This window comes from Pan troglodytes, chromosome 10 (genome assembly GCF_028858775.2).
Source record: "Pan troglodytes isolate AG18354 chromosome 10, NHGRI_mPanTro3-v2.0_pri, whole genome shotgun sequence".
NCBI lineage: Eukaryota > Metazoa > Chordata > Mammalia > Primates > Hominidae > Pan > Pan troglodytes.
This window is the reverse complement of record NC_072408.2, coordinates 30,200,469-30,228,417: the sequence shown is the minus strand read 5'-3', so window position 1 is coordinate 30,228,417 and position 27,949 is coordinate 30,200,469. Positions and strand designations below refer to the sequence as shown.

At 39.7% G+C, this 27,949-nt stretch overlaps 1 protein-coding gene across 2 annotated transcripts in view; it reads left to right on the top strand.

Moving 5' to 3' along the window:
- Nucleotides 1-3,132: 3,132 nt before the first annotated feature.
- Nucleotides 3,133-27,949, top strand: part of HMGA2 (high mobility group AT-hook 2) — a 141,081-nt gene continuing 116,264 nt past the window's right edge. Inside the window, exons 1-4 of one of the 2 annotated variants that reach the window (XM_016923084.4) lie at nucleotides 3,133-4,284; nucleotides 6,899-6,985; nucleotides 17,495-17,545; nucleotides 21,518-22,464. In XM_016923084.4, coding sequence (XP_016778573.2) covers nucleotides 4,174-4,284; nucleotides 6,899-6,985; nucleotides 17,495-17,545; nucleotides 21,518-21,541 — 273 coding nt within the window. In that variant the 5' untranslated portion in view covers nucleotides 3,133-4,173 and the 3' untranslated portion in view covers nucleotides 21,542-22,464. Of the gene's footprint in view, nucleotides 4,285-6,898; nucleotides 6,986-17,494; nucleotides 17,546-21,517; nucleotides 22,465-27,949 lie in introns of those variants that run through there. The other variant, XM_016923082.4, reaches the window with a different exon arrangement.

Sequence of the window (27,949 nt, the reverse complement as noted above, 5' to 3'; positions counted from 1 at the left end):
TCTTTAAAATAGTAAATTTATTATAGGTACCTTCGTTGTTGTAATAAATTAATAACTACCAGAAGTCTATCATGAACAGAACACTACCTAGACAAGACTAGTGCAAAAAAAAAAAAAAAAAAAAAAAAAAGAGGTGCTTGAAATGCTACCTGTCTTCTGGGAATATACATAAAATTTACATATAAGCATGTGTATTAGTCTATTCTCACAGTGCTATGAAGAAATACCCGAGATTGGGTAATTTAGAAAGGAAAGAGGTTTAATTGATTCACAGTTCTGCATGGCTGGGGAGGCCTCAGGAAACTTACAATCATGGCAGTAGGCAAAAAGGAAGCAAGACACCTTCTTCACAAAGCAGTAGGAAGGAGAAGTATGAGAGCTGAGTAAAGAGGGGAGCCCATTATAAAACCATCAGATCTTGTGAACACTTACTCACTATCATGAGAATAGCATGGGAGAACCACCCCCATGACTCAATGACCTCCCACCGTGTCCCTCCCACCATACGTAGGGATTATGGGAACTACAATTCAAGATGAGTTTTGGGTGGAGACAGAGCCAAACCATAGCAGCATGTATACCACCAAAATAGAAAAGACACTACCTAGTATGTGACAACATAGTGCTAAGACACCTTGAATTCTAAGATACATCCCAAATTCCAAGATGCTAAAGATGAAAATACAATATATCTTAATAGTTTTCATACATATGTACTATATATCTAAGACAGAAATTTTACATGTGATATTCTCAATCCTAGTCTACTTGTTTTTTAAATGATGTTATGGGTTTGCTAAATTAATTTTACCACCCACTAATGGGCTGACCTGATCTAAACACTAATCTACATCATGTGTCACAGATAATTAAAAACCTTGTTAACATATACAACCAAGGTGCTAATTGCTCAATTCTATAGTGGGTGCAGAAGAAGAAAAGACACAATTGAATATGGACAGAAACTACCTGGAAAGTTTTCAAATTGGAAAGAAGAATTGAGCCTTGAATACATGGGTAAAATATGGTGTGATAAAGAAGAGGCAGTGAACGGTTGAGAAACTTAAACTGGGGGAAAAACCCTCAGATGTAAATGTAAAAAAAAAATTCCTTTCCTTAAAAATAAAATCTAACCATTTAACATTATTTTAAAAATATATAAGAATACTTTTTTGAATAGTAAAAGTCTCAATAATTTCAAAGATTACAACAAATTTTAATGTTTCACCTACAGAAAGTATACAGAATTCTGAAAAATTAAATACAGCTTCCAAAGAATGAAAATATATAAAATTGATTTAAATAGAACTTGATACAACATTTGTTTTATACCTTGTTATAAATTCAAAAGGGGTCAAATAGTCTAATAGCAAAATGATAGCAGCCTGAAAACAAGTGGCTGTATATTCCCCCACCCCCAATTTTTCTGTGCTTCTCTTATATTCAAAGATTAATGCAAAAACAAAATTTTGGAATCCGCTCTTTGCTGACCTCTGTACACGTTACCAAAAAAAAAAAAAAAATCCTAGGATATAATGAGGTATACAGCACAAAACTGGCTGGCTGAACTCCTCAGTGACTCCCCTGCATTCACCTTCAGAATTTCTCTCTACTCCTGGCAAAAAGTGAGCAAACAACACAAACCCAAAAACCTATTTTGTACGTGTATGTGAAATGTGCACACCACAGTGCAAATATGTGATCATAGTTTTTAAATGTGCACGATTGGCAGTTAGGAAATGTCACTGTAATCGTTAGGTGAAACTTCAATCCCTTTGATGAAGATACCATCTTTGAGCCAAGCCCTGACAGAAAACCTTTGGTTCCTGTTAGACCCCTCCCTCCCCAGTCAGCTGCCAGGCTCCATCCGGAGGGATGGAGGCTCTCTCTCTCCATTACAGCTAAGCGTTCCCAGACCCAGGAGAAACCCTGGGTTCCTGCTGAGCACTCAACGTGCAGCAAAGTGTCCCAGCTCTGCAAAGGGCAGCTGGAAATGGATTTAAAATGGCAACGCGGACCAATCAGCGCTGCCGCGCCAAAGCAGACATTCACACGCGCCTCCTCCACATGCACAGCGGAACCTGGCGGTGCCTAACTCCTGCTTAGGGCTGCAAAGTAGGCGTTTTTATTCCACGGTGGTCTGTATCTTTGAAAAAAATAAATTCTTCCCCAGGTGAAAGTTTTTATTTTGGAATTAGTCCAAAATAATTTTGGTGTGATGTGTGAAAATCTGAACCTAATTTTTTCAGAGTTTTGTGTTATTCAAGGATGAAAAGAGGTACATTTAAAAATGTACTCCACCTTTTAAAAACGGACTGTGGCCATTATGGTGTTCACATAACTCAGAACAGCCCAGGCCATAAAATTAGGACTTGGCAGAAAGAGAGTTCTCAGGCAGAAGGTTAAATCGAGGTAAACTGAAGGGAGAGTTGGGCAGTGAGTGCAATTGTGGTGTTAGGAATCTACAAGGTGCCCTTTACCCTGGGAACGTCGGATTCCCGGGGAGGGGGATGGGGAGGGAACTTCGGTTGCCTCTAGTCTTTCCTGGAGAAAAAAGTTCAATGAAGAAGCTGGGGCGCTGTGTGTGTGCACATTGTTTGCATGTGTCTGCGAATGTGCATGGCTATCTGCGTGCCTGTGTGTATGTGTGTGTGTGTAAATGCGGGTGTTTACCAGCGCATGAATGCCCCCGTGTCCACGTGTATCTGCGTGCATGTGCTTACACGCGTGTTCGTGTGTATCTGCATGCATGTCTCCGTGTATGTGCGCGCTCGCCCGCCCGCAGGCTCTGTGGTGAGGGCATTCCGAGGCGGAGTACGGCTGTCAGGGGCCCTCTCCCACTCCTCTGCAGTCCCTTCCCACTCACAGTGAACCGGTGCGCTGCCTGAGGTGCAGCCTAGACGCTTCCTGCAAAGTGTTGGCTCGGCACGGTAGAGGCGCAGGTAAAGGCCAAGCCCCGAAACGTGGCTCCGGGACAGTCACGTTCCCGCGCCTTTCCAGGACAACTGCCCAGGGGTGACCTCGAGAGGCGGGTGGAGCTAGGCCCACGGCGAGCCAGCCCGGGATCCCCGGCCTGTCCCTTTAACCCCGCCGCCGGGCGGGAGCACGTGAGCGGGGCTCCGGGTGGCACCCGGGCGCCGCCGCCGCCGAGGCAGTTGTATTTCGAACGCTGCCTCTGGCTAGCAGCCAGGCGCCTTGGCTCGGCGGTCCGCCTGGCCTCCCTCCTCCTCATACTTTTCTTCCTGCGCAACCCCCTCCCCTTTATCCGCCCACGATTAGAGGTGGGCACTCCCCCCCCACCCCCTCCCCAAGCGCAAGCGCGCGCACGCACACACACCACACACACTCACACTCACACACACTCACACACACTCATCCCACTTGAATCTTGGGGCAGGAACTCAGAAAACTTCCAGCCCGGGCAGCGCGCGCTTGGTGCAAGACTCAGGAGCTAGCAGCCCGTCCCCCTCCGACTCTCCGGTGCCGCCGCCGCCTGCTCCCGCCACCCGAGGAGGCGCGGTGCCACCCACTACTCTGTCCTCTGCCTGTGCTCGGTGCCCGACCCTATCCCGGCGGAATCTCCCCATCCTCCTTTGCTTTCCGACTGCCCAAGGCACTTTCAATCTCAATCTCTTCTCTCTCTCTCTCTGTCTCTCTCTCTCTCTCTCTCTCGCAGGGTGGGGGGAAGAGGAGGAGGAATTCTTTCCCCGCCTAACATTTCAAGGGACACAATTCACTCCAAGTCTCTTCCCTTTCCAAGCCGCTTCCGAAGTGCTCCCGGTGCCCGCAACTCCTGATCCCAACCCGCGAGAGGAGCCTCTGCGACCTCAAAGCCTCTCTTCCTTCTCCCTCGCTTCCCTCCTCCTCTTGCTACCTCCACCTCCACCGCCACCTCCACCTCCGGCACCCACCCACCGCCGCCGCCGCCACCGGCAGCGCCTCCTCCTCTCCTCCTCCTCCTCCCCTCTTCTCTTTTTGGCAGCCGCTGGACGTCCGGTGTTGATGGTGGCAGCGGCGGCAGCCTAAGCAACAGCAGCCCTCGCAGCCCGCCAGCTCGCGCTCGCCCCGCCGGCGTCCCCAGCCCTATCACCTCATCTCCCGAAAGGTGCTGGGCAGCTCCGGGGCGGTCGAGGCGAAGCGGCTGCAGCGGCGGTAGCGGCGGCGGGAGGCAGGATGAGCGCACGCGGTGAGGGCGCGGGGCAGCCGTCCACTTCAGCCCAGGGACAACCTGCCGCCCCAGCGCCTCAGAAGAGAGGACGCGGCCGCCCCAGGAAGCAGCAGCAAGTCAGTACGAGGGCGCGGTGGGGGCACCAGCCCACCCCGTCCCCACTGCCGGGGCCCAGACACGCGCGGGGCGGCCGGAGTGCGGGAGCCCAGTCGCCGCGGCCGTCGCACACTGCCCGCCGGCCGGCCCGGGGGAGCGGCGCAGACCCCACGAGTGCGCCGCGCGGCCCCGGGGCGCCAGCAACCCTCCGGGCGGGGAGGTGGGGAGCCGCGGCGGGCGGCCCGGGGAAGGCGGGAGGTGGGGTCGGGCGAAGCGCGTCCTCGGACTTTCGCTATTGTGCACGGCCCCGAGTGGCGCGGTGTCGCCCAGTGACTGGAAGCGACCGGGATCCGACAAACCCGGGCTCGCAGGCGCTTTCCGAGCTGCTTTTGCAACTGCCCGGGAGGAAGGAGGTGCCGGGGACCCGGGCGCTTCGGCCGATCTGGGCTGAAGGGGCTAGAGTCTTGGGGGCCGGAGGCTCTTTCTCCCGCCTCCCGGGGCTGCTCGCGGGTCGGGGGCTGGCGCGCCGCAGCCGCCCCCTTGGCGCCCTCCTCCAAGCTCTCGGTGGCCCAAGACTCGCGCCCTCCCGACAAAGAACGCATGGAGACCCGGCTGCCTGGTCCTCTTTGGGCTCTTTAAATATGCGGCGGCCGCCGGAGGGAGCCCGGGGCAGGGGCTACGGGGAGCCTGGTTCCCCGCAGGACGGGGTTAACTCGCCCAGCTAAGGGCGCGTTGAAAGGAGTGTCCAAGAGAGTGCAGGGTAGCCAGGGTCGCTTCCTTGTCAGGGGCCCGGTCCCCCTTTTGCCCCTGGATCTCGCGCCTCAGAGCTGCAGCCATTAAATGCTCTTCTCCAAGGCCAGTGGCCGGGGGTTGAGTAGGGGACGATCGAGGGGCGCCCGGGACCCTGCGGAGTGGAGGGTTTTGTCTGCGGATGCAACCAATTAAGCGTGCAGCCGGCGCTTGCAGAGCTGCGCTCAGCGCGCAGGGCTGGGGGTTTTGTTCGCTGTAATTTCCAAGCCGCGGCGGGCAGAGTTGGAGCGGGATATGTCTATTGAGAACATTTAAACTCCACTTTCTCGGGCTTTAAAACTTGCTCTCTGCTTAGTCTTAAATCGCTTCCTTCATGGCAAACACGCCGATTGGAAAATAATCCTAGAGTCCCAAAGTTGTCCGAGAGCAAGGTGGGGAAACTGAACAATGTTTGCTTTCCAGTGCATTTTAGAAAAATTTAGAGTTGTACCTTTTTGAAATCATCAAAGGAAACAAGCCGATCTAGAGGCCCCTGAGTTTTCCCGCTCTGCCCAAGCGACACTTTACACCGCATTTGAATCCTGTTTTACACCTCCCAGGAAGTCTCTGCCCTCCCCCACTTGTTTCCCACCCGCCACCCAGCTCTAACTCACTAATTGCCCCCCCTCCAAAAAAAAAAATCCAAAAGAAATTACAATGGGGTCTGGAGGTGATTGGATACTTTACCTTTGAGTTAAGGCAGAGTTCACAAAGAAAGAAAAATTTGTCTCCGATGTGTTTGCTCTCGATGTGCCCACTGGTGCTAGTGGTCCCACAGAAGCTTGCAGGGAACCTTCCCGAATTCTCTAAATGGGATGCGAATTTTCATTGAGGACGTTCATGGGTTTTAAGTTAATTAGTCTCACTTAATCACCGAATCTGAATGAAATGTGAATAGATGATTCACTGGATAAATATTTGGGATCTGGAATATTAATCATCGCATTCTCTTAACCACTTGAGTATTTACTACTTGGCATAGGAGCCATTTAAAGTTTTGCTAAACCTAGTGATTGCTTCCATTTCTCATTCCCAGACACTCCATTCCTCCTCGCTTTTACCTCCTTTTAGTTTTCTCCACTCCACCCCCATAAGAGTTTTCTCAAAAGAAAGTTTTGAAGAAAATATGTTTATTTTTATCAAAAGATATTTAAATTTAGACTGGAGGCCATGCCTGCATCTCCAAAAGGAAGTGGAGAATTGAAGCAATTAACTAGATGATTCAAGCAAAACCTCCCACCATAGATTTACTATAATTATTTGGAAATTTTAGGGGGAATGGAGTTATTTTGAACTGAAGAACTTGAATAATTGCTCCAGTATTTCACTCAAAATGTGTCAGTTGAATCATAATCCACCTAGAAGGCAGGTATACAAAGATGATTAAAAGCCACCTTTTCAATATGGAAGATTGTTGAAATATCTATGATGGTAGCTTCGTATTTCTGTTGTTTGAAATGCTAGTATAATGGAGAGTGGTGTTCGTTTAAAATGCCTATTATTCCTATGAGTTGCCAAATGCATAGCCCTGTAAACTTTACACCTTAAAAGTATATGACTTTCTTTCTAGAACATGCCTCTTCAGTCTTTGTTACCATTTTAGGTTTGAAGTAGAATCTAGTTTTCATATACAAAATAGAGTTTCCTCTTTGAACCCTTGCATTAAAAGTATAGTTATTTCCCCTTTCTGTAAACTCTGTACCATCATCATCCATTTATGCTTGAACTGAACGTGTTCCAACAGCTCTTTTGAGCAGCACATGCAGAAAATATAGCTAAAGAGTCAGGGTCAATTTCTTTCAGACATTCTTGCCACAACAGCATTTTTTTTCCCCTCACAATTAGGAACCAACCGGTGAGCCCTCTCCTAAGAGACCCAGGGGAAGACCTAAAGGCAGCAAAAACAAGAGTCCCTCTAAAGCAGCTCAAAAGGTGAGATTTCTCAAGTCAAGCTCTCCTAACTTCATCAATGACTGACTACAGGAGCCTGCCTGTAACTTTCCCATTCTAACTCCGCAGCCAGGAATTTGTCCCAACTGGGTAACACAAGACTCATTTCTTACATTTAACATTAGTTAGATGCGAGTTAACCTTTTTTGTAAGCAGATGCTCAGCATAAAAAGTTTATGAAGATACTTAACAGTGTTGTTTTTAAACAAACAGCCACCAAATAATTTGAACCTTAAAACGGGTAGAAGTGAGGAAGGAAGGGGTGGGGGTGGGGGCGGGATGAAAATGACACAATTAATATTTGCACCAGTTGTAAATAGTTAAAAACAAATCAAAACTATAGATTTTGCCTGGTGGTAAAGTTTTTGCAATTTCCTATGAAAAATGATAAAGATTGATTTACTTTGTGCTTATTACATGGCTACTGCAAACCAAATCCCCCTATTAAAGTACTTTGCCAAATAGATGATAATTAGAAGTAAATCTAGTTGTGGGATAGTGGAAAAATTCCATGAATTTTGCAGCTTTAATTGTGATAATAAAGTATACTGTTTGTTTTACAATAAACCTGCAGTATAGTATATCATAATCTCAAAATGCCTTTTCATCAAGTGACATAGAAATGTCTGAATTGGACAATGAGACTTTTTAAAACAAATATTTGGCTCATTTAATATCTCTTTTTGGGCAGAATGGAACCCAGTTAAGTGTAATATTCAGTGTTTATCTTAATAAATTTAAACTTGCAGTTTAAGATAACTTCAGGTTGGCTGTGTTTAAGCTAGCAAAGAGGAACTATGTCAGGGTTAATGCATGTATAGAGAAGTACCAGTCACTTTTTTGACTTTATAAATAAATTGGAAAAAAAAGTTTCTGCGTTTTATTTGTAGGTTTGTGTAGTAATTGAGAACAAAGTTTCAAAAATCAGAACTAAATTTGGATATACCTTTTCACCGGTTTTGGGTACTCCATGTACAGTATTTGTTAGAAAGGACTATATGCTCATCGTTTGGGGATTAATGTTTTGTGTGGTTTTCTTTGTGACTGTGGGTACTAACTGTAATGTATGTAAACTGCCATAGCAACTAATGGTACATATAAAGTTATTTAGGAAGTTACTCTGAGTTCTTGTCTGTTTTAACAGTTTTGAACAGAGTTGAGGAGCATATTTTTAATATATTTAAATTTAATTGCTTCTTAGAGTTTAGATTTAATTGTTTCTTATTTAATCAATAAACTTTAAAATAGCTCTAAGTAACCTTGTTATTTAAAAATGGCAATATATAATCTGGTATTTTTAATATGAATACTTTACATTTGTTTCATTTTATCTCATTTATAAATTAACTAAAATGGACTGATTTTACCAAGGAGTTTTTCTATGTTGTGTAAGTGTGGAGTTTACCTAATTTACTTTTATTCTAAGGAGATGCACAAATGAATATCTTGTTAGATAGCTAACACGCATTTAAGCTGTGGTGTAATTCGTCTGAAAAACACATCATGATAATATCTCCTAGGAAGAAATCTTTAAATTTCACCATAAATAAGTAATTTGAAATTTAATACTAAAAAGGAAAATGAATTGTCTCCCATATTTTACTATATTTCATGTTTTTTGGATGAATAGATAGAAACGCTCCCATCGCCTCCTCTTCATTTTAAAAAGCTTACCACTGACTAACAAAATTTGTATTGAGAAAAGGGAAGCTGAAGCTAGTGCCTAGTTTACCACCTAAAGCAAAATTTTTAAAGTTGATCTATTCCTAAGTAAGGGTTGATTTATTTTTAGTGACTCTAGTGACAGGCATTTGTAAATGACCCCCCTAAGCCGCTCATCTTTCTGAAAATTCTTCATGTGTATGCATACATTATTCCAATTTCCAAAACAGAAGTCGGCTTTCTTTTTTCTAAAGATTCCTTCTCCAGAATCTTTCATTCTTTCAGACACAATTATTTCCTACAATGGTGTTATAAAAGTCCCTCTTGTAATAAAAATGAATAAATACATTTGCCCATAACATGACTTATTTTTCTTCAGTTTTATAAATTACGCTTCATCTGGAGAAGAGAATACCTTGCAAAATAATGAATGACATTGATGAATCGTTCATGGCATGTGTAAACTTAAGGTATTTTCACTTTCAAATCAGAATTTGTTGAGTATGTTACTATTCTATATAAATATGATTTTCAAACATTTGTTTATTAAGCATATATTGTGTTCTAACAAAACATATATGTTCGTCAGGATTTTGCAATGCAAATCTTTTTAGAAAAAGTTATATTGTTCATAACATGTAAGATAAACATACCCTGTGAGACTGACCAGAATAGATATGAGAAGTCTTCTATAAGTAACAAAGTGAGTGTTTTCCTGTAAACTGAGACCCATCACAATGCAAAATACATTGCAAAGACTGGTAAGTATATGAGAAGAAAGAAGCCTAAAATTAGAGGAGCTGCAATGCACACTGAAATCCTGATGGTTATATACTTAAAATTTCTTGCTGCTTGGAGTTTCTTGACTTACAAAGTTTATATTTGGATTCAGTAATTGGCCTTGGGACATTTGAAAACAAAGCTGTTGATTAGAAAATTAACAGTGTGAAACTGGACAATGCATGCAGAATGTTGCAAGACCAAGTGAATGACTACTAAATTAGCCATCACTTTAATTTCAAACCATATTCAGTAGAAAATTGATTTATATAATATGTAAAACAAAGACATTTATAAGAACACAATTTCCTATGCTTGGAACTTTTGGAAGAGAAGATAATTATTCTTCAATCTACTTAATATTCCATTAAAACTAATTACTATGCATGACCATTGTGTAATGATTCTAGTCATTCCTCAGAACTCCAATCTGAGTGCTCAAAATTTGTCCCTGAATCAGTTTCATACAGTTACCTGAATAAAAGAAATCAGAAGTTAAAGTTTTCCTGAATAATTCATTTGTCCATGTGTGTATACGTCTGTGTGAGCATATCTTTACCCTTTTATTTATTTTTTAGTCTGAGGTACACGTATGACCAGTTATGTCTTAACTTCCTTTTTTGTTTTGTTTTGCTTTGCTTTCCTTTCCTGGTTGTGCTGGATGGAAATCTTTGCATTTTTACAGTTCCCAGATGGTTAGAGAGAAAGAAGTTATAATCTCCTTTAGTTTAGGGTTTTGTTGTACTTTTTTAATCATGACAGAATACTGGAGGGGTTGTCACTAATTCTACAGTGTTGAAGGTCTCAGGTCAAATTCACCTTTAAGTTTTAAGCCAATTCTCATTCACATATTTTAGCAAGTTTTTTTTCTGAGGTTGAATTAAATTTTATTGGAAGGAAAATGAAAATAAAAAAAAAAATCTCAGGTGTGAGATAACCCTACTTCATCATGTCATATATTTGTTCACCACCCTTTTGACTTTAGGTGTAATGGACAGATCTAGGGAGCAAAGTGCAGAATGAAAATATCTAGATAAAGTAGTTATAGTTAAAATAATGTGTTCAGAGTAAATGTTTAATCTCTATGTTTGATTTGCTATAAAAAGAAGGCCTGAATTAATTAGATACTGTAAAGACTACTTCATGCTCCTTCTAATCATTTGCATTTCTAGAAATGTGGTTTGCTTTTCATAATCATTACCCACACCAATCACAGATATTTTAAGAAGAGAGAAGATAGTTTTAGTCACCATTTCAGAAAAATCATTCAGCATAAATGCTGAGTGAGGACAGAATTTTCTTCAGAATGTAGTAGGCCTAATTAAAAGGAGAAACCAAAGACATTATTATTGGTGAGTTAAGGAAAGGTGACTTTGGAAGTTATCATATAATTCTGGCCTATGGTTTCTAAATTAAACTACTATGATTTAGTTTAATTCCTCTGTGTTTCAATGGGCAGGTAAGTTTTATTGTGGGATTCAGGGCCCTATCTGAGGATACAAATGAATTCAGGCGGATTCAGGGCCCTATCTGAGGATACAAATGAATTCAGCAGGTGAAATTAAGTAAAGTCCAACTGTTGTTCCATTATCTTGATATTTAGGCTGACTTACCTAAACAATTGACTAATTTTTTTTCTTTCACTTTGCCAGGGAAGACAAAGCCTTACTTAATGCACCAGCACATTCTATCTGGTAATGCTTTTAATCATCACAGATTATGATCCAAATATGGGAGATTGAAATACATTTGAATTATCTTCTGAAGTAATTTTATTTCAAGGGACCTATAGTTCTACTTCTCTGGAAGCTCTCATCCTTCTGAACTCTTCTGAACTTGAAGTCTCCTCATTTCTCTGGCTGACCTACATTCCTGGCTCATTTTTATCTCAAGTTCTCAACAGATCATTTTGCTAAGGAGATAGAATATACCAGATTGGTATTCTATTGCATTTCAGTTCTTTCTTGAGAATAGATGGGTGCTGAAGAGGATTTTATGTCAGTTAAATCATTCAAACATGTCTTGTCTTGTTAGTTGACTTTCTGCAGTTTACAGAGCAGAAGGCACAAAGTGGAAACTGAATTAATTTCACTGATTCTGAAGGTTTTAGTTATGAATCTTTGTTCTGCCAACCAAGAGAAAAGGGGAAATAGAGAACTGTTATTTGTTAGGGCATTGCATTATTTCATATTGTTTTAATACACTGAGCAATTTTGAATGGCATATTCTATTTAAATTAGGGAAGAGTAGTGCAGGCATTCTCTTTTGTCTAGGATAATGCTTGCTCAGAAGGTAACTCCTGATCTCTTGTATCATTGCTATTGATTTTTATGATTACAAAGAAGTAGAGAGAAGATTTGGAGGAGAAGAATCTTAAACTTTGAAAATGATAACTTTACCTGTCATTTGGCTTTGGTTTTAATTTAGTGTTTGTATACATGAAGATAAGCATGTGCAAAATAAGGACACCAGAGTTGACAGTAAGGGCTAACTTGGGTAATAGGCAGGAACTACAATGGGTGATGGAAATTACTTATATTTTCTATTGGAAAATATATTGTGATAGCAAATTGTAATGTCTCTTCAAGGCTAAAAGTGTTGCATGTAAAATTAGGAAACTTACAGAACTGGATTATCAAAAAGGTAAAATGAGAATTTCCTCAGTACTTAGTGGGATTGATTCGTAGAGTTGATTTTGATATCAGTGTACATTGATTTATACTGTTTATATTTTTAAAAATAGCAACTGAAGGAAATAAAATGTGCTTTCTAGGCTTTGGATAGTGGGCTTCATGCAAATCAAGATACATGCAAACAAGACAGGGCACCATCACACCCAAATATTTTTCTAGTTTTTTTTTTTTTTTGGTACAGATGCACTGATGGATTTGTAGTGGGGGATTTCTGGCTATATCATAGTACATAAAAAAATATGATGAGAGAACTTGTAATAGCAAAAAATTAATAGCCACCCAAACCTGACCCTGAAGTCAGAATTGAATTTTTCTTAGTTTCCAACCTCTGCTCTTGTCCATGTGTTTATAGGAAATTTGGAAATACATTACTTTTAACTAATTTGATTTTCACCCTAGAAGGTTATCTTTTATTTTTTAAATTTTCGAATGGCAGTTTTATTTTATATGGGAATAGCTCTCCAAAGAACAGACACTTCACTGCATTGAAATCAGATTGGGTCTCAGTTCTACTACCTGTGAACATGGGCAGGTTGCTTAATCTCCCATTTGTAAAACGGGAAGTAACACCTGCCCTGCCCTACTGAAGTAAGATAATGCTTGGAAAGTCACTTTGGAAACTAAGAAAATTGGTAAGTCTTATATTTGTGGGTAGCATTTTAAAATAAGGGGAGGGAAAAGAAATTACATTTGACTAAGTGCTAAATGCCATAGCTTTTGTCAGGCACTTTATATATATGTTAGCTCCTTTAATCCTCCGATTTAGGCATTGTGGTCTTCATTCCACAAATGAGAAAACTGTGATTCAAAGATGTAAACAGGACATATCTGATATTCAACTCTGGTAAATGGTAGCACCTGGGTTTGAATTCACTTTAATTCTAAAGCTTATACTCTTTCCACTACCATGTGCTGAATGTTCTGTAAAATATTTGTTACAAGGTAGATTTCTGTTATCTCCAGTAACCTGAAATGCAGGTTGGAAATTACGCTTTGGGAAACTTTTGAAGGGCCACTCCAAAGGTTATAAAGGGATTGGAAATGTATGCCTTCTGCGACTGATACCCACAAGACTTCTGGTTCCCAAATAATATCATGGGGCTATGTCTTTGGGAATTGTAACACATCCAGAAGTTTTCTTCTTTGCTAAATGAGAGGGCTAGGTGAAATTATCTCTAGTTTTACTGAACTCTAGAATTCTGATGATAAGAGGGAAATAAGACACACATATAAACACTTTTCCTCCCTTTTTTCCTTCCTTTCCTCTTGCCCTCCCTCCCTCCCTTCTTCCTCCTTCCTTTTTTCCTTCCTTCCTTCCTTCCTTCTTTCCTTCCCTCCCTCACTCCCTCCCTTGCTCCCTTCCTCCCTCCCTCCCTCCGTTCCTCCCTCCCTCCCTCCGTTCCTCCCTTCCTCTCTCTTTGCCTCCCTCCCTCTTTGCCTCCCTCCCTCCCCTCCTTCAACAAGTATATAGTGAACACCTCCTGTACACGAGGCACTAGTGCTAAGCACTGTTTTCAAGCTCAAGAGATGTATTTGCTAGTGAATTTCTTTCCTAATTAGTTTTTAAAATATGCAGTACATTGAAGAGCCTGGAGTACAGAACTTCTTAGAGAAAGAAATAATTATATTTCCCATTTAACATTTCTCCTAATCTTCATGGACTTGCTTCTAAATATATCATAAAATTAAGTGTACAGTTTTGAATCTGAAGTTTAAAACATAAAAATATTAATGAGGGCAAACAAGGGAGAAATGACACTTTTAATGAGATATGATTGTTGTAAATATTCGCATAATAGTGCTGGTAACAGTCTGAAATTTCAGTTCTTACCAATGAGAATTCCGACCATATCTCCCTTTTCTCTCTTGACGTGAGCAATAAATAGTGAGAATTAGTTATGTCTCTGTTATACATGGGTTTGTAGTATAAAGCCAAATTCTATTCTGGCAAAGGAAAACCAAATATACACTTCTACAGTATTGCATATGTTAAAACAAAACAAGCCTCCTGAATGTTTTGTTTGTCTTTTTTGAAAAATAATATCCTGAAGAGCATTAAACACAGGAAAACAATATTAAAGCTGATGTTTTCCAATATGTAAAAATCCTGGATCTAAGCTGGTTTACAAACTAAAACCCTAACTTGTTTTGCAGCCTTTGTGGAGTTTGATTAGAATGATTAAATAATGTGGGTTTTAAAGAACAATGAAAACCTCCCAGATTGACGCCACACAGCACAGCTAATGTGTTTCTTCTAGATGTAGTCTCAGAAGAGGGTTTCAGTTTACATGTAACACTGGCCTGAACGACCAAGGAGCAAGTTTGCTTTTAACAAGTCCGAGTGATAATCGTGATATTTTGCCCTTTAGTTAATGGTGCAAATTTTATTTCTCAATAGGCTTTTTGTAAATGAGATGCTCATTTAAAAGTCATCTTATTTGCAGGGCTTTTTCTGTTTTTGAGAGATTTGCTTTCTCTGATTTTGAAATACAGTGAAACTCTTTCAGAAAAAAAACCTCTCTCTTCAATAGATTTTAGATACACCCAGATCACATCATGGCCCCTGAAACATAACAACCGTGCAGAAAAAGCCTGGTGTAGCACTGTTAACTTCTAAGGTCAATAGGCTCCTTCTCCCACCCTGACTTCACACCCCCTTTTCAATAAAAAGGATTTCTATTTTCCATGTTTGTGTAATTTACTACTGGGTTAACTGTGCAATCTTACAGTTGCTTCCAAAGATTAAGTCAGATGCTGCTTCTGTGCTAGAGAACTCCACACTCATGTATAACTCACTATGCAATAGCCAAAGGGATCCTTAAAAGCCTCATTCCAAAGGTGACAGATGGGTGTGAAGGAATACTTGCATTGACCAAGGCTTCTGTGAGAGGAAACTAACTTGAAGAAAAACTCCCTTTCTGGGAGGCCGAGGCGGGCGGATTACGAGGTCAGGAGATCGAGACCATCCTGGCTAACACGGTGAAACCCCGTCTCTACTAAAAATACAAAAAATTAGCCGGGTGTGGTGGCAGGCGCCTGTAGTCCCAGCTACTTGAGAGGCTGAGGCAGGAGAATGGAGTGAACCCGGGAGGCGCAGCTTGCAGTGAGCAGAGACCGCGTCACTGCACTCCAGCCTGGGCGACAGAGCGAGACTCCGTCTCAAAAAGAAAAAAAGAAAAAAGAAAAACTCCCTTTAAGGGTTCCATCTAGTTAGGAGTGAAAGAACACTTATGGAGCACCTCATGGGAGGCAGGAACTTCTAAGTACTTCTAGGAATGACGTCTCACAGGAGGAGTCATCTCCATTGCACAGATGAAACCAAATTGAGGTCTTCAAGGACCTGCCCAAAGTCATAAAGCTAAAATGGAAGAGCAGGAATTGGAATCTAAGCGTTCCAAGGTAGAGTCTGTGATCTTCTCAGGGCACCTCCCTCTCCATGAGGCAATGCTCTGAAGAGGGTATGATTTGCTTGACACTCTGGGCTTTCGCTAAATTCATGCCCTTGGGACTGAAGGTAAGACAATGCCACTAACCTCTGACAACAAATGATTCCTTTGTGGAGCCATTCAAAAGTGATAAACAATGATTCAGAGTGTCCAAATCAGATGGTTAGATAGAACCCCTAAAGGCTACCAGGTTTTCTTTTGTCCTGGGAAATTAACTGAATCAGTGACAATTTTAGTTTCCTAAAGTATTTTTTTATGGTAGCAAATGCTTGTATACTACTGGGTAGTAGCATCGTTAAGAGGCTAGGAGCACAGTCTTTACAGTTAGACAAAACTGGGTTCAAATCCCAGGTCTGCCACTTACCTGCTTTGTTTGTGACCTTGAGCCAGTTGTATACCTAACCTATCTAAGACTTAGTTGTTCATCTACAAAATAAGAGAAATAATAATACCCACTTTATAAGGCTGCTGTAAGGATTAACGTAACACATGTGACTGACAATCGAGTGCCTGGGATATTTTAAATGCTCAATATTTGTGAGTTAACATTACAGTCATATAGAGTTTGTGTTAATTCATGGGACCTGTTGGATAGTAATGCCAGATCAGGGAGATACTATTTGGTGAGAAATGTTGTGGCTTATTTTATCTCTCATCTACCTGTCTGTCTATCTGCCTATCCATCTATCTGTTTGCCAACTATCATGTAAAGCTATTTGTTTTTACCAGGCAGATTGAAGAGAAAAAGAGGAAAGTTTCATTTGGCAGTGTAGACAGTCAGTATCACTGTACCAAGTACCGCCACTGGCTGCTACAGTCAATATCACTGTACCAAGTACCCCCACCGGCTGCTAACTCAGATAACAAAAGTAGAATGTGGAACAAGGTATCCTGGTTCAAGTTACCTGTATTTGTGTGTTAATATAGCCATGGATGATTCTTATACATGAAACAATATGTACTAAGTTTTCTTTATCCTAAAAAGCAGGAACACGTTTTTATAGATGTATGTGATATGTGTGTGTATTGGTGTGTTGTTGTGTATGAAGATTGGACTAGGGCTGACAAAAACGGAAAAACTAATTGCTTTATAAATAATGTTAACAACTGTGATATCAGAAAAATCTTCTGTGAAGTAAAGCAATGAAATAAACTCTCAAGATAGAAATGTATTCATGTTAAGTGTGGGATTATGGTTAATAAAGTACATTTTTAATTAATCATTATTTCTAGGCACATATAGTTTTAATCACTGGGACAAACTGATGATTTCTGCCTGCTTTTTTTTCCTCTGCTTTAGGTGAACTGATTGACAGGTGATTGTTTCAGGCAAGGAACATTAAATTAAACATGTAGAAGTGTGCAAATGTTTGTTATTTTGAATTAGAATGCTCGTGTATTCTTTTTCACATTTATACTTGCTTTTGACTACCAATATAGGTAGAAGAGCTTTGTAAATTGTAAAGTAATATGTCAATATTAATTTTTGCAACTTTAGTTGTGACATGGAAAGAATCTTGATCATCTTAAGAAATATTAATTTTCTAAAATACTAACTTATGTAGTTACAGAATGTGGGGATAATGTTTTTAATATGGACAGAAATAAAAGCAAAATAGCTTTTGAAAAAGCATTTTCATGTATTTCAGAAGAGATCACTACAGGGGGAGTCTTTTAGGGCGAGGGGTTGCATAGATACCTCTTTACATCATGCAATGAAGAAGAATCTACTCAGAAATGTGGAAAAAGATTAACCTTAAAGGAGACGAAGTTTGTTAAAAAAAAAAAAAAAAAAAAACCGATACGTCATCTGCAAAGCAGAACATTCTTACTTCAAATGTGTCCCTTGGTGCAGTACTTATAAACGATGTCAGGTAGAAAACTATAATGACTTCCTTTTTCATTTGCAGAAAGCAGAAGCCACTGGAGAAAAACGGCCAAGAGGCAGACCTAGGAAATGGGTGAGTAATAAGATATAATTTTTCTTCTTTTTTTGTAAAGAAAAATTTCTGTTGTATTAAATGAGAAAAGTTTTATTTCGTCGATTACATGAATTTCCAACTTCTGGTTTGATGAATCTTTGAAAGGGTTAAGTCAAGAGACAAATTATCATCACTTCCTACCACTAGGCTCCAGGTGTTTACATAGAACACTTTTCTTTCCTGAAGGTGGACCCATTTTTCTATCTCTTATCAACATCAAAAGAGGCTCCACTCTTCCTTCAAATAGGGTAACAATGAGATGATTTGTTCAGTAGATTGAGTAACTAAAGTTAAAGGGTATTATGAAACCTTGGAAGTTGATTACAAATGGTGTTAAAATTCATACACAATGTGTATGTGATAACTTTTTAATGTTTCTTCTTTTTTTTTTTTTTTGGTTTTCTCCATGGCTTTTTTTGGGACACATCTCATTTTCTAGGTGGTTTGTGTTTTCTTTTTCACATGGCTTTGTTAGGAAGCAAGGGTTTATTTTGAGTTTTTCTTGCTTCCCTTAGTAGTCATTCTCCACATGCAAACATTAGAGATAGCTGTATCCATACAAGTGCACTTGATCCTATAGGCACACAGATCCTGTATCTTTTGAGGCCAGAAATTCAGTGGTCACTGAAGAGCTTTGCTAATTTTACTGCTTGAACTTTGTTCCCTTGGTTGCTGTGTTACCCATGTTCTTCTGGTCTGTCTTTCCCACTGACGGAGAAAAGAAGTCCTAAAAATGAATGAAATCGTTTCTCAAGAAGGATGAGGGCATCCTTTATACCCAGTGTTGCATATGATGGGTTCTTTGGCTTTCCTTTTTCCTCTTCCTCAATTCTTTCTTCATGCTTCAAATTTTAAAAAGTTTTTTTTCTGTTATGCTGGATTATATGTTCCTGTTTGCCATTCCTTTCTCCTCTAGAGTTCTGCATCACTTTCTATTTATACTTTGGTATTGCCTTTCTTTTAATTTATTCATCTTATATTTTTCCTCTGCTCAACATGTGTTGGGATTAGATTTCTTAGCATAAGGAAATGGGATGATCTTTAGATGAAAAACATCTCAGTGTTAAAGTGTGACCTTAAAGTAAGGATATTTCATTCAACCTTCTGTTCATTAAATTAGTTCTCTCCAAACCTACTTATCAAGTGGTGATCATCTAGCGTGCTTGATTACCTTTAAAGTTAGGGAACTTGCTACCTCTCAAGGCTGCCTCTTTCTTCTAGGAAAGCTCTGCACATTAGAAAATTATTCCATCTGACTACCTGTAACTTCCGTCCACTGTCTCTAGGTCATCCTTCTGGGAATATATAGAGTAATTGTTTTCACTTTCGCTCATGATAGCCCTGCAAATGGTTGAAGGCAATTAACACATACTGTTTGTATGTATCTGTGTTTGTATGTAACACATACTCCAGTTTTCTCATTTTTTCCCCATAAAGGAACATTCTTGTTATTCTTTTCTGAACATGTTTGTTCGTTAATCTTTTGAAAGATGTCACCTAGAACTAAATATCATATTTCAGGTGTGGGTTCCATAAACAGTGGGTTTATCACCTTCCTTGTTGTACATATGGTTCCAGTTATCGATTGCTGCTTAGTTAACCACTCTAAAACTTAATAGTGTAAAAAAACTATTTTATTATGCATATGGATTCTTTGGGTCAAGGATAGGCAGGGTAGAGCAGAAAGTCTTGTCTCTGCTCCATGATGTCTGGGGCCTCCACTGGGAAGACTCAAGCATCAGGGGATGACTTTTATACTTGGGATCCAGAATCTGGAGCTGTTTCACTTACAAATCTGGTGCTTTATCAAGATTGGCTGGAAATCTGGGCGGATCTGGGAGTGCGTGCACTGGATCACCCATACATGGCCTCCCCAGGATAATCAGGCTTCTTACATGCACTCAGGGCTACCTCTGGGAATTTTCTGGTAACTGAGGAGGAAGCTGCAAGGCCTTTTTTGCCTTAGTCTCGGAAGTCAAAAACTGCTGCTTCCATTATACTCTAATGAGCACATTGTTGACTAAGTTGATACTGGCATACATATCAAATAGAGATCTGCTGTTTTCTAAGCATCAGAACTCTGAAAGGACATCCCATACCACGGAACTAATTAATAAGAAAGACGTTTATAATCTTTCTAATAGGCAACATAATAGAAAATAGATGAGTTCTTTGAAGCCATGGGATTAATGTGGCTAAAATGAACTAAAATAAATTGCAAGCAAATACAGTGGCAGTTAACCAGCAAACTAACCTCCATCATATGGGTCCTCTTAACTCTCTCAGCCTTTCATCTCTTCTGCCTTTGGGCTGTCCTATAATGGTCACCAATTCACCTCCATAGGTTAGAGTCCTGTCTTCTCAGAACCTTCCTATGGCTCCACATCTGGCCAGCTAGTCATTCAGTTTACATCTACCTTTCTTTACAGTTTTCTTTCTCACCACACATCCTTAAACAGTTGATGATTCAGCCAAGCAGGAGTAAACTATAGAGCAATTAAAGGATATATATATATTTTTCTTAACGGATTCTTGCTAATTTAGGGGGGATCTGGATTTCAGGCATCAGATCTTCCTGCTGGGTAAGAAGCACATGTGAGGCCCCCACCACAGAAATCCTTGCCTTTCTGAGAATAGCTGGGCCATTTTCTTTGACTCTCCTGGTTTCTAATTTTTACTGGCTGTGAGAATGGAAAATATTATGTGGTGAATTGTTACAAGTCCCTGATTTGGTCCCCAAAGAAGAGTTGTTCTACTGAGAAGAGGAAATAAAAGGAAATTGTATATTTTTTCTAGACAGTGTGTTTCCTCTTTGCTTGTATATCTTCTGTTGGGTAGAGTATGCAGCCAGTCACAGCAAGGCATTCCGTTCAATGGCATTCTTTGCTGGAAAGCTTGTGCTGAAGAAATAAATCATTGCATTTTCCATAGGAAATGGGCTTATACTTTATAGCAAGTTCAATTCTTTCCAACAGTGTCATTCACCGATTTCCTTGAGTTAGAGATATATTTTTGAACCGACTGGATTCATTAGGTATATGGGTTAGAAGCCAAATTGTTCCCCTTTTATTCTTGTGGGATATTTTGCTTTGTTTTAAAGTTCTTGTGCTTCTAAAACTTGTTCCAGTAGATATTATAGACTCATGTAAGAGGCCTGGGAAAAGATACCTACCGAGGAATCCTCTGATCTGATGTAATTGGGATCCATATGGGTAGGTGTGGGAGAGAAACTTGCATCAGTCTTGCTTTCAGAGGGGATGAAGCATTGGCCAATTCAGTGATCTAACGAGTGTGTTAACTAGATTTGCTTAAGAACACTTCTATTGTTTACTTTAATTCCCTTCATCTTTTTTTTTTTTATCCCCCTAGTTTGAACTGGATTTCAGATCTATTGTTTTTATGAGGTGGTCTGATTTTCATGTGTGTGTGTGTGTGTGTGTGTGTAGAAGAGGCTAGAGGTAAATTGGGTCTCGTTTTTTCCTGGCTTTTTATAGTTAAGAGCTCAGGCTCTGGATTCAGATGGCTTGGGTTCAAATTCTGGTCCGTCACTTAGCTAACTGGAGTCTTAAGAAAATCACATGACCTTTAAAGGTCCAGTTTCCTCATCTGCAAAAGGTATATTTCTCATAGAATTGTAAGGATTAAATGAGATAATGCATGCAAAGGGCTTAATAAAGAGCATGGCACATAGGTAGTGCTCAGTAAATGTTGGAAATTATGATTAATTTCACTGTACACTTTCATTTTGACATTAGCTGTAGGCTAAACCTTAATTACTTACAGCCACCAGTAGTTACACATAGAATGAAGTAACAGAGTTATATGTCAGACTAACCAAGTACCCTTGACAGTATCATTATGTCCTCAATATATTTATGCTGAATATTAATCAAGTTTAAGAACTGCTTATAAATAATACTAAAGAACATTTTAATTCTCTTTGCTATTAAGGAGGAGTTTTACATTGCAGCTTAGAAGCCTTTCTTCCAATAGCAGAGATTTGGTGTCATGTGGTGTTCATCAGTTTGAAAAGAAGTATTTCTGCTGTTTGCCTCAAGATGTACATACAGAGATGTGCTGATTCTCAGAACTTCTATAGAATTCCATTAGCCAGTCCTGCCAATTGAAATTTGGCATTTAATTATTTGCATTTTTCTATTCTTGCCTAGGAAATGAGCTCGTCACATACCTAGTTTAGTGATGGAAAGTATTTGGAGAAAGTTTTAGAGAGTGGGGCTCAGGCTCAAGAATACAATGAAGTAATAAAGTTGTTAACCTCATGTATAAAATCCTCCATCCAGATGTTGCTTAGTGATGCAGCTAGTGCTTCTGGAGGAAAAGAAGCAAGAACCAAATAATGAAGACTACATCAATGGGAACAAGTGATACTTTTAGGTGTTTTGTTCTCAGAATATTTTAAAAGAAAGTAAACTAACAACAGAAGAAAAATATTTCCCTATATGAATTAATGGTTTTTAAAAGAAAAATATCTTTCTGGAGATACTAAGATTGACCTAGAAATTGATCCAAGGACCAGATGCTTAAAGTTCACTTCAATTGGTCACTAGAAAGATCCCAGCAATCCCCAGCTGGTTTCTCAGGCTGCTGATTCCCTTTATTTGGTAATGGGGTGTGTGCAGTACGTTGATTAAAAAATATGCATTTCCATTCCATTGCTTTTGAAGGGGGGCAGTTGTCTTTCTCTTATTAAAGAGCTTGTGATACACAGGAAAGTGATGTAATTTTATATATTAGTCAAACGTGAGGATTCTAGATAAGACAGCAAGGGTTTTTTTCCCCTAGTTTGTAGAAATCTAGAAATTTAAGTGATGATTTGAGGATCGAGAAGGGAGAACTGAATCAAAATAAAATCTACTACACACATTCTTTGGTTTTGGAATTCTTTGGCTTTATTCTAAAGATCCCAAGCATTAATGTATTGAAGAACCTGGAAATCTGATTTTGAAGCTAAAACATTAAGTTTTACATGTCCATTACTGTTTCCCTCCAGAGAGGTTTGCTACTTAAACACACACACACACACACACACACACACACAAGCACACACCCACACACAAAACAAAAACTTTTAGCTGTTTGTAATTTAAGACTTTCCTTGTTGAAAGTGGCCGGGCATGGTGGCTCATGCCTGTAATCCCAGCACTTTGGGAGGCCGAGGCGGGCAGATCACTTGAGGCCAGGAGTTCGAGACCAGCCTGGCCAACATGGTGAAACCCCATGTCTATCAATAATACAAAAACTACCTGAGTGTGGTGGCCCATGCCTGTATTCCCAGCTATTCAGGAGGCTGAGGTAGGAGAATTGCTTGAACCTGGGAGGCAGAGGTTGCAGTGAGCTTGGCGATCATGCCACTGCACTACAGCCTGGACAACAGAGCAAGACTCCATCTCAAAAAAAAAAATGAAATATATAACTGCAATGTTTAGAAAGGGATATCCAATAATGCAGATTGAAGATAATTGCAACTTTGTACTGGAGTCGGAGGGGAAGAAATAACTTTGATATGGCATCAAAAACTGTCTGCTAATGGAATGTGTGAAGGTGAAATCATTTTCCCTTAGACCCTTGCCATTATCACATGCTTTAAAAAACAGGAGATGCTCTTTTTAAAGCAACTGCATTTTAAAAATACATGCTTAGTAATTAAATATAAAATTGCTGATGCATATAATGCATTCAAAGTTGGTAAGTAATATTTTCTGAAACTATCTTTTCCTTGCAATATTTTATGATAAAAATAGAGTACTTTTCAAATGTTTTCCCTATGGGGCAAAGTAGCTTAATCTTATTTTAATAGTTTACCACAAAATTCACTAAAAAGATTATTTAAAATTAAAAGATTAAATATGAAAACACTAATAAGTCATATCTAAAAGTGAAGAATTGAATTTGATCATTCATGTTTTGATTCAATACTAACATCTTTTTCATTTGTTTTAATATGTAAGTGCTATTCTTAATTATTCTGTTAAATGAAGACTTTCAAAAAAAGAGATTGATAATCTGCCCTACTTGGTCAGCCAGTTCATCCAGTTTAGCATGGCCAACCTCTACCAGACCCTAACCATTTAGGATTATAAAAACATTGACTGCAGAGTCTGAAGCTCCAGTGGCTTTGCTGCTGTGCCAAAATAGCATCGACTATCACCAAGGAAGAAGAGACTTTTCTCACTTGTGTGGAGTGGCAAATTCTAGACAGGAGGTAGTTCATAAAAATATCTTATTTCTCCATATGCTATCATCAGATCAATAGAGTCCTGGCCAAGACAGTAATCTCAATTTTTAATTCTAATAAAATGACAAATGTAGAATCAGTGACCATTTTGTATGACAACAAATGTATGTAAGACTTTCCTTACACAGTGTACTATCCCTACTCCCATACACATATTTACCTACATTCACCTTACTGTAAGTATTTATGGATGGTAGTAAATATTTCTAAAAGGTTGGAAATCCCCATGCTGTATATTAATAAAATTAATATGCCACGTTTTTTTAACTAGGTAAACAAGTAAAATGATTATATTCCAGGAGAACATTTTTTGTTGTGTTTTTAAAGGTGGAGGCTGCTTTTATAAGCGTTTTTGTTTTTGTTTTGTTTTGTTTTGTTTTCGAGACAGTTTCGCTCTGTCACCCAGGTTGGAGTGCAGTGGCACAATCTCAGCTCATTGCAGTTTCTGCCTCCCGGGTTCAAGTGATTCTCCTATCTCAGCCTCCTGAGTAGCTGGGACTATAGTCCCACGCCACCATGCCTGGCTAATTTTTGTCTTTTTAGTAGAGACGCAGTTTCGCCATGTTGGCCAGGCTGGTCTCGAACTCCTGACTTCAGGTGATCCTCCCACCTCAGCCTCCAAAAGTGTTGGGATTACAGGCGTGAGTCACCACTCACGGCCTTTAAGATTTTTTTTAAAAATCAAGGAATTCCTGATTCTAAACTCTTCAATACTTGACACAAACATTTAAACATTTTTGACAAAAGATGGGATGAAATCAAGCCTACTCCTTGTATTCCAGATTGAAAAAAGGACCTCTGCATTTTGATGGGCTGAATACCTTTGGGCAGGTTGCTTAATTTATCCATGCCTTTTCTCATGTTTAAGTGCCTGACAGGAACATTCTGTCCATAACTAATGGCTGTCAAGCATTATGGTTGTAAAACACAAAAACCTTTATTGCTCCAGCCAGCTCTATCATCCAGGGACTGATTATTGAGTTTGTGATGATCCAGCCTCTTGTCCCCTTCTTTGCCTTGTTTTCTCTGCTCCCCCCTGCTGCCTGCCCTTTGGCCATTTCACTGCTCATTAGCGCCTCCACCAGATGGGGGGCAGGGTCAGGAACAGGGGGTCAGCTCTGGTAAAAGGCTTGGTAAGAAGGAGGCTGAGAGTAACAGCCAACATAAGGTTTTCAGATTATCTACATCCAGGCTCGCCCCCAACCCTGTCCTCAGGAATCACTGAATGCAGCCATGACACTGAAATTTGTTTTTCATTCATTATTTTTTCATTCTTACAATAAACGTGGTTTTATACGTTAGTTAAAAAGTCTTTTTCAGGATGCCGTAGTAAACAAGAGTCCCTTTTGAGCATTTCCTTAGTAAACGATGAATGGCTGCCAGTCAAGCTTGTTCTGGCAAGTCTTTAGCCTCTGTTCAGATTCAGAAGAATGGCATCAAATCTATGCTTACATTAGACTCAGGTTGTGGAACGTAGTTCTTTCAATTCAGGTTTAGTGAATTTGTCTTATGATGCTGAAAGAGTCCTGTTTGGGTGTTAAGAGGCCACAGGGCTAACCCTAACTATATGACCAAGGAAAGCCTGTGTTATCACATTGTACTGTAATTTCAGTGCATTAACTCAGAAAATGCACCTCGAGTGCCTGTTTAAACGTGATGTTGTGCAGAAGGAACAGCATGTACAGGACAGAGATAGAGACAGAGGCTACTGAAACACTTTTTTTGTTGTTGTTGTTCACCTATTTGGTTGCTTGTCTCTTTCTTGGCTGGATCATTTAAACCCTAGAGTTCCAGTTCTGAGACCCTTTGATTTTGTGATTTTCCCATTTGTCTAAACATTTTGCCAAAGCCTTCTGACACGATTATAAATCAAGTCTGTGCTGGGTCCTAGGGATGTCAAGGCTGACAAGATAGGTGGGGCTGCCTTTGGGGAATTTATAGTCTGGGGAGCTCTAAAGAGATAACCTGATACCTGCCAGGTAGATTATTATTCTATGCTTCAGATGTTAGGAAGCTAAATTAAATTACAGTTTTCAAGTATTTTGAACTCTTTAGAATTTAAGTCCTTCTATAGAAGTAATTATATTGCTTTCCAAATCCTAATGACACACTATTTGAATTTACCTATATTAACACCATAATTTGAATGTTCATGTATATGTATACATACATACTATATATATACACACACACACTTATATATGATATATGAATTGGTTGTGCTATGTGCTGTGTGCCTGGGGTTACATTCTCTCATTATCATCACAGCAAATATATAAGCTAATACAAAATATGTACAGATTTGATTTATCAAAGTAGTCAAATTTCATCTAGTTAGTATTGGGTTAAAAAGATGGGTGTTAAATCGTCAGGTACAGGCTCCAAAAAGAGGGAGAAAAAGGGAATCAGAAAAAAACAGGAAAATTCTGTTGAGTCATTTAACATATGGTGACCTTATTTTTCCTGTTTGTGCATACTCAATATAATTTATGCTTAACAAATAATTTTTAAATCACCAGGTCTTATAGCAACTTAATTATATACTTTAATATTTCTGAATAGTGCAGCCCTTTGTGTTTTAAAATGAGCTCTTTGAGGGTTGGGTGCATATCTCCTGTTTATCTTTTTACCCTCAGCACCTAGGACATAGGAGGGAATTCAGCAAAGTGATTAAGAGCTCAGACTGCCTGGGTTCAGGTATCAGCTTAATCAAGGCAAGTTGTTGATCATCCCAGCCCCAGTTTCCCTGTGTGTAAAACAAAGGGTAATCATAGTTTTTGTCTGGTAGGATTGTTTCATAAGAATTAAATGAGAAGCCATCAAAAAAACTTTATTCAGCATGTGTCAAGCTCTCAATAGGTCATAATTGTTGATGTTAGTACAGTCCCAGGCCCATAATGGTGCTTACTAAATGTTCGGTGAGTAGGATGACAGTTTTTCTTTAGTGTGTATAAAGCATGGCCTTTGAATTTTTGTTTTCCAGTAATGAATGTGGATTTGAATTACATTCTTTGACTTAAAAAAATCCAAACTAATGATTTGTATTTCCAAAGAGGCTACAGTAGGTTTTTTTTTAAAAAGCACAACCTATAGGCATCAAAGCAGTATTTGTAATAATTTTGAATTCCATCTTATGCCTCTCCACTAAAGAAGTAAGCTGCTAGCCACTATCACCCAGGCCCAATAGAAACTTCGAATGTCTTGCCCTATATTAATGTTTCCATTCCCTCACTCCTGGAAATAGCATTCTGCTTTCCAAAATAGACTCTTATGCTGTACCTTAGAAGGATTTTTGTCACAATTTTGGATCATCAGAAAAACAGAAGACAGCTTTATTGGCCAAACCTCATGAACTAATTTTCTAAGGTAGTTTCTCTTTCTCTCTCTCTTTTTACAAAAACTTATTTTAATGGCCTATTTGTGTCCCATTTTCTTTCTGTTAATTTTTAGTACTAACATGAGAATAAAGAAAAGTAAAAAGTCAATTACTCTATTTGTTTCTTTCAAGGGCATTTGAAAGCACTTAAAGTGATACATTAAGGCAGTAGGGTGTACAACTAAAGATTTACTGGGGACAACAGCCTGAAATCCTAGGCTTACGTCAACATGGGAGTAAGTACTTCAGTTAGAATAATAGCTAGCAATGTTACATAACTTAAAAGTTTAAGCATTACCAATAACAGAAGTGCAGGTTTACCAAGTTCCCAGAAAACCCAAATATCTTCAATATTAAGGCAGTTCCCCAGTGCAGGAAGCACTAAATCCCAAGAAGGTGAGATAATAACTGTATGTGCATGGAGGAACATGGACTCATACGATTATGGTTGGTAATGTTCTAGAAAGCACTGTTTGTTTTGCGGTCCCTTATTATTTCCTGTTCAGAATGATTCTGATGTCAGAAAAGATACATCCTACGCAGTTTGTGTCAGAAGCTGATCCTCGAGTGTAATTTCCTTATTACAGGGTCTCTGTCCCTACATTTTCTTTCCTGCCATTATTCTCTCAGGTAGTCCAACTTCAGTATTCCTTAAATTCTCTAGTGGAAACTTGATGAGGCATTTGCATGCCTGGGCCCACTCTCCTAGGGGTGGAGTTAGAATGTATGAACATGGCCATCTCTGTGTCCC